Genomic DNA, 12,484 nt, shown 5'->3' on the forward strand with positions numbered 1-12,484 from the left:
ATATGCAATTCCAAATCCGAAACTGTGAAGACTGAAACATTATACAAATATATCAGGCTTTGAGAAAGTATAAAATCAACTATTCTGAATCAATTACGTTTCTAATCCTTTGAGATTGTGTGGATTACCATAGATATGGAAAAACATGAACTAAAACAAATGATATTATTGTGAAGTTAAATTTTGAAGTTGTGGATATTCGACCACTACTACAGAAGTAAATCAATATTTTTCTTATCGTTTACAGTATTGGTCCGAAGAAGATAAATAAATACACAGACAAAACGAATCACTGGATATCGTTTCTTAGAGACTGGTTATAAATACAAAATGAACATATTCCACAACAAATCAAATATCAGTCAAGTGTAAGATTTTAAAAGAATGATCCCAATAGCTTTTATATAACTGTTATTCCAGGGCCCTGTCTTACAAAGAGTTACGATTGATCCGATCAATCGTAACTATATGGAAATCCATCAGTGTCATAATTTTTTTTTCTACAAAAAACTTGTACAATGTCCTCCGTATGCAAAGAGAAACGCAGTGAATTTTTCAGAAAACAATGCATGCATGAATATACATCATAGCTAGGACACATTTTGAACAAACATTGTATAATAGATGTTGACGTTGCTGGCCGTCCATGTAAGACGGGGCCCAGAATTTGTTATTATATCATGTTTTATGGGCCCTTTGTCTACCTGGTTCGGGTTCTCCTTCCGGTTCTCCCTCTGGTTCTCCCTCCGGTTCTCCTTCCGGTTCGGCTAAAGACATAGAAGGAAAATAAAATAATGTATATTAAGTGTTTTCTTCAGGGTATGATTCGAAATGATACGCTCAAGGCAATTCTAAGGTGGGAATGAAATAATATTGTGATGACATGTTTCACGAACGAATGGAAGAACTGTAAATAAATCAAGAGGGCTGATGATCGTTCTCAATAAAACATGTAACATAATGACTGCGATAGCAGTAATTTTACCCATTCAAATCTGAGTACTGAGACACGACCGGCATAAAGCCAAATATACCAACGGCACTGACTGCTATATGCCTTGAAGTTCGTGCATTTCAATAGTGGTGAGGTCCCTATAGTAGTGGTATGATCGTGGGGTTGGGCGATGACAGTGGGGAAATATCTTTTTTGTGTTTAGAAAATATATCATTTCAAATATTATAACTCTTTCAGACTCTTTTACCATTTTTTCATTAGGTGACCACCGATGATATAATACCTTTAAGAACCAACTAACACAAGATTCCCGAACACTGAAGTATTAGTTGCGATCTTATACTTACGTTCTGCAGTACCCTCAGCAGCTGGTTCTGGGGTCGCTTCGCCTTCGGGTTCGGGGGTGCCTTCTGCTGCTGGCTCGGAGGTTCCTTCGGGTTCGCCTTCAGGCTCACCTTCAGGAACGGGGCCTTGCCCGACGATGCATTGCCAAGCTTGGTCGTCGTCGTCACCGTGGTTGTCACGGACCACTCGAACCCTGACCTCGTCCGAGGCTCGACGTCGCCGTCTTCCCTGTGTGGACATTGACCAATAAGATCACTGGTCATTCGGGGCGGTCCGGGTATTTAGGGCCACGTTACTTTAATTAGTCTTACAACTATTTTAACTTTCGCATAATTGCAGCTGCCATGGTAACATGGCTCAGCACTTAGTCAGCAGCCAATCATAATCAAGGATTCCATGGTAGTTAGAATTATTTTAAAGTTACAATAGTTGTAAATTTGTTTGTAACGAGCCCAAGATTGGAGGTTATACCGCATTGTAACACTATTATCTTCACCTTCACTTCTCCTTCATTTTCTTCATCACTTGAAAAGTAACATGGGTGCGGTCGTTTATGCCCCCTCATGGCGCCCCCCTTGTTGATTATAGGCCCAGTTGGACCTATCTTATTCATTTGACATTGATCATAATCAGTGAAAAGAAATGTTTGTATAAATAAAACAAACGAAGGTGGTCTCGGTATGGTCCACTTAGAATCGAAAATTGAATCACTTAAGATTTCGTGGATAAGCAAGCTGTTAGAGCAAAGCGAACGTAGTTGGAAATTTCTTTTTAATTATTGGTTATCAAAGATTGGTGAAATTCCTCTATGTTTTGAATACAATATTTCAACAAAAGATATGCATTTTCTTTGTACAAAAGCAAATATGCCCAGTTTTTACTATGATTTTTTTTGTAGCTGGTCTAAGTTAAGGTATATTGGTATATTTGGAGTAAAAGACTTTGAAAATGAAATTATTTGGAATAACAGCAATATAACTTTTAATAAACGTATGTTGATATTTGAGAAATGGAAGCATGCAGGTATAATTAGGGTAAAAGATGTTATTAGAAATCGTCAGTGGTTATCACCAATTATTTTGAATAAATCTGTCTATTCTTCTCAGCTTTTATTTGATTTAGAATATGTTAAGTTAAAAAAGTCTTTTCCTGTTTATTGGTTGAATAAGTTGTTTAAGGAAAATCGTGTACTAGAATTAAAGAAAAGTGAACGAATTTTAATTTCATTAAAAAGTGGAGTACAAATAACTCTAGATTCTTTACCAACAAGAAAGATATATTCTTTATTGTGTTCAGAGGTATCCGAAGAACCAGGCATTGTATCTTTTTGGTCTAATCTGTTCTCATTACCAATTTCCTTTAATTGGAGCCATGTATTTTATTTCAAGTTCCATTTAATTGTGGATAACAGAGTTAGACAGTTTAGTTTTAAATTTTTAAACAAGATTTTACCATCAAGAGACAATTTATTTAAGTGGCATGTATTAGAAAGCAACAGATGTAACATTTGTGGAGAAGTTGATACCACTTTTCATTTCATACTGTATTGTAAATATGTTCGATTATTTTGGAAAGTTATAGAAAGGTTGGTATTTTATATTTTCAAGATTACTATTTCTATAGATGAAAAAACATTAATTATAGGTTATGATCTGCAAAATGCCAGCAATATTATGTGTAATCTATTTTGTGTTATTGCCCAATTTGTTATTTATCAAAATTACATAAAAAGCATATTCAAAGGAAAAAGATATAATGCGAATTCTTTATGGATTGAATTCAAACTTACTATGATTATTTATTTAGAAAATTTATGTAAACAAAAAAACAAGTTCGGAATTTTGAAAAAATGTGATATCCAAAAAATTATTGCATTATTGAATTGAATTGTTTTTTTATTGTTTGTATATAAATGTACATGTTATTGTGAATAAATACCTCGATTAAGAGGATAAGAGAAAAAATAATCAGTGATCATAGGACATACCCTGATCAATTCTAAGAAGTGGGACCCGTTTCTTTTTTAAGATGAGAATAACTTTCAGAATGCATGGGAAGGTTCACATCTACTGTAGATCTGGGGTCCGTTGCAGAAAGAGTTGCGTTTAAACGCAAGTCGAAAAATCCATCGCAAGTCCCAAATGCGTGCTGTTGATTGGTTGAAGATCAAGTTGCGCATGATTTTAGAGTTACGATTGATTGACATTCTATCTGCAACGGGCCCCTGATGGGAGTATTTTAGGGAACAAAATAGTCAGTGATTTTTACCGACAAAGTACACAGTGAGAATCACTTACTGAAACTTTTCATGATAGAATGCTCCCCGATTGTTTTGCTATTCCAACTTTACTGACATAGCAGCAAGACTGTCTGCTTTGAATCACAATTCTTACAAGACATTATTGGATGTATTCTTACAAATTAAAAGAAAACTCCACGGGCCAGTCAGACAAAACTTAGCGTTTGATTGTTATTTTGCTTGATTGCGCATATTTTTCAAAATGTAATAAATCGTGAAATCAAGTAAAATGACCAATCGCTCAGCTTTGTGCCACCGCGGGTGCAGGGGCGGAAAGGTTAAATTGATCATTATGAATTCTTAAAGGTAGAATGATCCTATTGTTGCAAAGTGGAGTGAGGCCGGCCAAAGTCCACTTCTAACCTGTGTGTAACAGGGGTTTAGCAGCAAAAAGCCGGACCGAGGCCGACTCTAAAAGAAAAGGAAAGAAAAAAACGGGACTTACCGACGCAGGCTCCGGTGTTGCTTCTGCTTCCGCTTCCGACTCTGATTCGGGCTCACCCACCGCGCCTCCAGTGGTGTAATGGACTGGCCAGTTCTGACAGCTACTATTAATGTCTGCGAGGTAATATAGATGTTGAACTTGATTAATGTGACACCAAACACCCACCAATCTGCATTTATTTTATTTGTACGTACATGTATATGTAACAATTGTAATGTATTGCAATGACGAGACAAACAAGAAGAGCATATTGCAATGGAGGAAGAGCAGAAGGAGAAGAGGATGGGGAGAAGATCACTGGAAAGATACTGGTGTTGATTTAACACCGGCCCGGTATTTACATAGGAAAACACCATAGAGGTGTTGAAATAGCACCACTTCGGCTTTAGGCTAACACCAGAAACAATACCAATCGGTGTTTTGCGATAAAGATACCGGGCTGGTGTTAAATCAGCACCGGTGTTTCAACTGCTTTGCAATGAAGCCAAAAATGGAAAACAAAGAAGAAAAAGAAGAAGGAGGAGAAGGACGAAAAGAAAATGGAAAAAGAAGGAGGGGAAGAGAAAAGGGAAGAAGAATAAGGAGAAGAAGGAGGAGTAAGAGAAAAGGGAGAAGAAGAAGAAGGAGGAGGAGGAGGAGGAAGAAGAGAAAAGGAAAGAAGAAGAACAAGAAAAAAAGTAGAAATAAATCGCAGAGAGAGAAAAAAAGAAAATAGAAAATTAAGACGGAAAAGCATCAAGAAGAAGGGGACAGAGAAGAAACAAGAACAGGAATATTCTAGGGTATACTCACTTTGTGGTCTCCATCCAAAACCTACCCAAGTGGTACTCATGGCATCAATAGCAATTTCAATCTCATCATTCTACACAAAAAAAGAGAGAACAAATAAAATACATCCCCCAGGTAAAAATTAAAACTTTCATACATTATACGTTTTGGTAAACTTGCAAAAATGTTGGTTAGTGTTTTAGTTATATACAGTTACATGTATCCTTACTTTGGAATGATTTCGACAGTGGTGTATAGTAAGTCAAACAATTTGAAGGGTCTATGCGGGAATTTTTCTAAAAAAAAACTCAAGCGAGCGAGCAAAATTCTTGACCTCTTTAGAATGGCAATATATACATATAGTTTTGTGACATTTTTTTTAAACATTATATCAAACAAATAAAATCGTGTCTCACCTTAACTTCCCTTTCAATGTTCAATTCCTATTTTTTTTCTCAAATTTTTCCTGATCGTTGAGTTTTATTTTGTGGTGGTGGGGGGGGGGGGGGGGCGGCTACAGAGCCCTAACTGTTCGAAAATGGGTGTGGATGATGTAAAATAAATGTGTTATAGTGGATACATCTATTGGGCGAGAATCCCGAGGAAAATAAGAATAACATATTTTCTCTTATTTTTTGTCTAAGAACAAGTTTGCCATTTATTGCATTAATTTTTTTATCTTATCCCCATTTCATCTCTTGTAAAATCGTGTAATGTTTTGGGTGTCGCCTCCCCTGTTCATGTATAGTACCACCCTATATATCAACACTCTTCATGACGTGTGTTTTTTATTAAATTAGTTCATTTCTCACCTCAATCACTTTGTAGTACAAGGTGTACCTTGGGTTTACTTCCCGGCGGAAGTGATTCGACAGGTCATAGGTCGCTGGATTGGCGAAACCCGATGGATTCACTGTACGTCAAAATGAAAAAGTAAAATAAAAATGAAGATGAGAGTTTATATCAAACAATAATAAAGCCCAGTTATTACTCAATACTACTTAATAAAGAGTAGATAAAGTAATATTAAATAAATAAATTTAAAAGCATGCACTTTGCTACCACGTTTAGTTTTTAGAACGTAAATTTGTTGATGTTAGCGCAAGGTGTACATTCTCTTTTTACTTTTGAAAATATGACATCAGTATTCACCTTAAAAATTTACAAAGAGTCCAGGAAGAGGTAATTTTACAAAGTCCAACCATTGCTTTCATAGTTTTAACGCTATTAGAATGATTTAAACATTTGGATGCATTTGGACTGAAATTTGAACAGTAAAATTTGTTATTTTCTTCACAACGCACCTATTTGCATAACCAAGCAACATTTTCTTGGTGCAATTTGTTTTGACAGCAAAATTGTAGTTTTAAAATACTTCTGTGTTAACAGAACCACAAACAGAAATATCGGTGTTAAATTCAAGGTGTAAGTTAACATCCATGGGTGTATAGTCCTTTCACGACATGACCGGTATTATTCACAATACCTAAACTTTTACAGTGTTATTCATAGACCTTGCAAAATAAAATTAACTCCGTTTATTCCTAAATATTCTAGCACTCTTTTGCCGAACTATCCCCTCGCAACACTATCTGGTGCCTCTTACTATTCATGCAGTCTTTGCCGAAGTATCCTTGCTTGCAGAAACACTGCCTCCTGGGATGGGTGGTGATACCGAGGTCAACACACGCTCCCTGGCTTGCACCTCCACAGTTTTCTTCGTTGACGCACTCATCTACAACAACAACAAAAATTACTCATGTTCTTATTTCGGTTGATTGAAAGATAATTCTCTGTTAAATCGAGAGAGATACTGATAGCAAACCAACTTGAAATTGTTACTCTCAATTGGTCTAATGCCAATTCGTCCAGATCCAATTAATTACGAACTCGTCTACTATCATTTTGGTCTAACCATCAGTTCGCCCACCCCCCACTCACCATTTCGTCTAATAACCACTTGGTCCAATAGCCATTTAGTCCATACCATTTAATCTAATTGGACTAAGTTTCAACTAGGCGAAATAAATGAAAATAAAATGGAAATTAGGCCAATTGGTTACGAGACGAAATGACCAACTGGTGATTAGACGAAGTGATGATAGGACCAATCGGTTAATGGACCAAATGGTTGTTTGAGGATATGTTGATGGACAGAATTGCAATAGACTAAATGAACGGTAGACCAAGTGATGAATGGACGAGTTGGCAATAGACGAATTGGCCAATTTACCGTTGAAATATTCAAAAGTATACTGTATTAAAGATAAATTACAAATACATCATATGGACAAACAAAAGCAGATATGAGTTCATGGGGAAAAAATGAAATAAAATTCTAATACAGTTCGATTTGATTCGATTTATAGTATAAAATACACTGTAAAATAATCCGAATACCGGCATATACAAACTTCATAAACTATTACGATTACATAAAGTAAATTAGTACTTCACAATTAGCAGAAGTGTAATACAGAAGTAGTAAAGTTATGACAAAAGTAGGAAGATGGGATATTGCACTAAAATGGCCGAATCTAAAAGAAATCTATAACTCCAGGTAACATGACCAAATAAATAGGAAAGATTGAAAAACACAACTTATAATTATTTCAAGTGCACTCTAAAACTTTGAATGTTAAATCAACATTTGAAAGGTTGGAGGAGTGAAAACCTTTTCTAAATGTTACATCCAACCTTGTATAAAGCTGAATCCAACATTTTAAGTGTTGGGTAGAACCATTTAAAGTGGTAAATGCAACATTTATAAAATGTTGTCACTCCTCCAACCTTTCAAATGTTGTCACTCCTCCAACCTTTCAAATGTTAAGTTAATATTTCTATTTTTTAGAGTGTGATTGTTGATTACATAGTTAGGCCTACAATGACTCGAGTTCTTGCGACTAAATAGCGCCATCTGTTTTTTTTATAGCAGAAAACCTACCGAAAAAAAGACTTTATACAGAGACAGATTTTTATGAATAATATGTATGGGTATCAAAATGAAATCGTTGACGATGAAGTGTCACCATTGCTGATAATTTTTATCAGATTTCTTAATTTATGCTCATTTTCAGTTCACCAATAGTGCGTAGACACTACAGTGACTGCACTTAATTACTTGAATCTAAATTTAGTATAAAATATTACTATCAGTTTTCTTTGCATCGACGTTAGTCATTTAGATTTGTATGATGGAATATTTTTATTTTTTTATTTGAAAATTGAGAAAGAAATTAAATAAAAACTAAATTGTTCTGGCTAAGTCTGACCGAATCCTGCTGTTTGCAAACAAAATATGTGACAGTCACATTTATTAAACAGACCCCAAATCGACCGATGATATGACATTGGAAATAATGTAATATCTTTGATCGGTCTGGCGTCGGTTAGACAGGTGTGACTGTAACCGAATCGGATACAGAAGTATTTATGACTGTGATCGTGACTCGCCAAATTGGGACGAAAGACGTACAACCTATATATGCGGTTTTAAAGGGGAATCCAGCCTTGACCATAAAATGTTGTGTTGAGAAGGAGAAAAATAAATTAAACAGAATGGTGAAAGTTTGAAAGAAATTGGACAAGCAATAAGAAAGTTATAGCTGCTTTAAAATTGAGATCACTAATACTATGTAGATTTCAAATTGGCAACTGGGTAAGTAAATTATGACAAGGGGCAAGGACAACTTTCCCATAGGCCATGTACTTTATTATGAGGGATTTGTGGTTTTCTCCTAAGTACCCATTCCTCTGGGGCAGTAATCTAAATATAACCCATGTAGTATATTGTTTTATGTCCTCATGAAAGAAAAATATAATTTGAAATAAAGCTTTTGGGAAAAATGACATTTTAGCCATAATATGTATTGGAGAAACATGGAAGAGTAGTCATTGCCTTACATCACTATGACATCCCATATGCGGCCAATTTGAAGTATCCATGGGTATAGTGATTACCAATATTTACAACTTTTAAAAATTCATATCTTTCTTTCTGTTTGTCCAATATTGTTCAAACTTTCACCTATCAACTTGTCTGATTTTTCTTTTCTTTATAAAAACAAGTTTTTATTTGGGTTGGATTCCCCTTTAATGATACTAAAGAGGTGACTATTTGAACTAAAAACCCACAATACTTGCTATTTAGGGCAGTTTTCTGTTCTATGAAATTCAATGAAGCAATATGTCAATATAATCAGAGGAAGATGTTTTTTTTTCAGTGTCATAATACTGAAGGTCACTGATTTTGAATATAGTGACAAAGGTACCTGTTTACTAAGAGCACGCAGAAGATGAAGGCTATTAGTGAGCGTACCAAACTGGGTTAGGGGTTGTTTTTAGTTGTAATTAGAAGGGAAGATGATGGACACATTATCATTGATGTAAAGTGTGGAGCTGTGTGGCTTGAGTTTGACATGACTAATCATTTTCCCACAGAACCTTCAAATAAATTAAGTTTCAACTTGGCTTTGTCTATATCATATCTCTTCTTGATAAGTTATTTTGACTTTTTTTAGGACTGAAATCAACGATGGAGATGATTTTATTAAAATATCTGGAAAGTGAAGGCATTTTCCATAATATTTCTTACATCCATATAATTGAAAATTATTAACAAATAATTTGATGATAAAAATGATAATAATGATATCAATAATAATGACAACAATAATATTAATAATAATAACTTAAACAATAATTATAACAATGATAATGATGATGATAACACTACTAATAATAATGATGAAGATAATGATAATAATAACAACAACAACAATAATAATAATAATAATGGTAATGAACAATTTCGATGCTTTGCAAAGGATAAATCATGCTTTATACTGTTCGTAGAACGAACGCTTCAGCCCCACTGCTTAGTGACCTTATTCACCAGTGAAATATAAATTCTAGATATATTTCAGTCCTCTCTTTTCAGAGAATATTAGTTTTATTATAATTTCAAATTTTATAAAAAAGAAAAACTGAAATCAATTATAAAAGAAAATTCACGCGTGGGTGAATGGTGACGGCGCAGGTATCCACGACCTCGGCGTTTACAAACAAATATGACTGTGGACTAATGATGTTTTGAACATGTGAGAACTTGATATCAATTAGTTCTTTTCTTGCAATTTTAATTAATGCCTCGTTCCTACGTCCGTGCAATAAGTTTTTTTTGACCATTGAAAAATTTTCTACGATCAATACGATAGACACGACAGATCTATCATGATCTGATACGATCTAATATGACATGATACGATCATTGCGATCACGCCACGATTGATAGCGCAGTTTTAATCATGTCACGAATCGTGAAAGTGGGTACTATCTTTGTATGTGCCACAGTCTCACAGTCATTTACGTTGAGTTACGTCCGCCGCGGATAGATACGGTTTAGTGGACGCGACATGGATGCAGCCATCCGCAGGGTTGTAATTAAATGTATATCTTCGTGACTGATTCGTAGTGGGACGCAGACTTGCGGCCCCAGTCCTGCGAAAACTTGAAATGTTCAAAATTTCGCAGGGAGTCGCCACGGATGCTGACTTTCGCAAGTCACAGTAAATGAACGTAACAGTCCGTAAATATACGTAAATTTCCGTAGCTTGGACGCAGACTATCCGTGAAAATTCTTACATCGCGTCCATTTGCGTCTACCGTAAATATTCGCAATAACCCGCAAGTATACTGAGGCCCGTTTGAAATTGAATTGAAATCTAATTCAAAATCAAACTGAATTGTTTACGCACATGCAAGTACGGATTCTGCGGACAATCGCGTCTGTTTGCGGAAGGGAGCCCCTAACACCGTTCTGTCTTCTCCTATAGCCCTACCACCTTGCTTCTTGGGGAATTTTTCAAATTGAAGTTCAAATTTATTTTATTCAATCCATTGAAAAATGAACAAGAATTCATACAATATGTATGAACAATAAAAGAATAAATACAAGAAAATACCTTTTAAGTGACAAATAATGATATACAACGACAAATAACCTAGGCGATCATGGATATAGAGAAATGAATTGGTCATAACATTAAATTAGATGAATTGAATGTGAAATTGAGCGGGAAAACATGTATATATATATATATATAAAACAAAGAAAAATAAATCACCGTGATTTTGGTCGTTCAGTTATGCAAAATTACATAGCATTATCCTTTTTACCATGATGATATCTACATTCTACCACGTTTTACAAAAAGATTTTATGAGGTTTCATTTTTCTTGTTCATCAAAGGAAGGTAAAACAGAGCCCTTTGTTTTTTTTTAACTATATCTATGATATTTTAAAATCATCTTTATAAGGCTTCACTGAATTTATGTTTCAAAAGAAAATGCCATCACCATGGAAGCGGTATAGAGAATCCATTATTATGCTCTTAATTACTGCTGTGTTCGTGCCTCATTAGGGCGTAAAGGGTTTCTCCTAGACTCGGCTTCCATAATATACGTTCCAACCTCTTCTTACACAGTTTCATACTTGGGCTATGGCATTGTGGGGGAGAGGTTGGGAGAGGGAACTTCCTAAAGGTGACGCCATTATTTCATCTCAAGTAAATGAAAGGAAAAGTAATAGTTCTAAAACCAAACCCGCTCTCTTATTTACCTTTATTCCTCCCTTTCCCCCTCTTCTTTCATTCCTTGAAGATATCATAAGGGTGATTGCCCAAGCCTGCCCCAAGTATGCTGCTTCGGATTAAATCCCATGCTTAAGAAATTGGGAATATCAAATGGACTGTTTTTTAAGGGACACGGATACATTTGGATACCTTTGGATGTATGTAATGAGATCCTGTATATATCGTATGGTAGTCTTGAAATACATAGATTTTAAAAACACAACAAAAATCAATTCTGAATTTCTAAATATAAATTACGACACTATGATTCTCATCTTAAAAGAAACATTTGAGCGCAATGTATTTTTTTTGTTTCCTGTATGACAAGATATCTGTGGCATGGCCGCAAAAGTAAATAACTCTTTAACAGAATAGTCTAATGTGTGTTATTATTAGACTACAGTCATGTTTAAAAAATCGCATTCTGGGGAGCGTTTTATCAAAAATTCAGTCCGACAAGGTGTCAGATCTGACAACTTTCCTTGATTTTGATTGGCTGATAGTCACTGTTTCTATGGTAACTGTCGTCTGAGTTATTCTGGACTTTGCTGTTGTCATCAGCTGTTACTATCCTTCTTATATTCATAATTATTATTATCATCAGAGATTAATATTATTGATGTTGTAAAGAAAAAAAATCGGCTCTTACCTTCATATTGACAGAACTCGCCGGAGTAGAGAGCATCACACATGCACATGCCGTTCATACACGTTCCATGTCCTGAACATTCCCCACCGTTGCAAGTAGCAGATGCTACATTAAATCAATACAATGAACAAAAGAGGTGAAAGTAAACTACCCTGTGGAACACACGGAGACAAATTATGTGCTGACCAAACATACTATTTACTCCTCAATTCTTTAATTGTTCGTCAAATAACCTTATCGTGATACAATATTCTCAAACATGGACCCAATGATATTCGTAAATTCTTGATTTGTGACTTCATATTATGTGAGCAGCTTCGTCATAAAGTGAAAAATGCCATTTTATAAAAAAATGTTTTTTATAATGTTATTCATTGTACCACTCAGAATA

The 12,484-nt window shown here is 35.1% G+C and overlaps 1 protein-coding gene across 3 annotated transcripts in view; it reads right to left on the reverse strand.

Annotated features, from left to right (window-relative positions):
- LOC121423613 overlaps positions 1 to 12,484 on the reverse strand; it is a 48,216-nt gene that overhangs the window by 11,122 nt on the left and 24,610 nt on the right. For all 3 annotated transcript variants that reach the window (XM_041618996.1, XM_041618997.1, XM_041618998.1), the window contains exons 5-11: positions 12,094 to 12,198; positions 6,419 to 6,547; positions 5,625 to 5,725; positions 4,837 to 4,906; positions 4,045 to 4,157; positions 1,303 to 1,528; positions 705 to 767 (exon numbers count right to left, since the gene is read on the reverse strand). In XM_041618996.1, coding sequence (XP_041474930.1) covers positions 705 to 767; positions 1,303 to 1,528; positions 4,045 to 4,157; positions 4,837 to 4,906; positions 5,625 to 5,725; positions 6,419 to 6,547; positions 12,094 to 12,198 — 807 coding nt within the window. The remainder of the gene's footprint in view (positions 1 to 704; positions 768 to 1,302; positions 1,529 to 4,044; positions 4,158 to 4,836; positions 4,907 to 5,624; positions 5,726 to 6,418; positions 6,548 to 12,093; positions 12,199 to 12,484) is intronic.

This window comes from Lytechinus variegatus, chromosome 11, assembly GCF_018143015.1.
Source record: "Lytechinus variegatus isolate NC3 chromosome 11, Lvar_3.0, whole genome shotgun sequence".
Taxonomy (NCBI): domain Eukaryota; kingdom Metazoa; phylum Echinodermata; class Echinoidea; order Temnopleuroida; family Toxopneustidae; genus Lytechinus; species Lytechinus variegatus.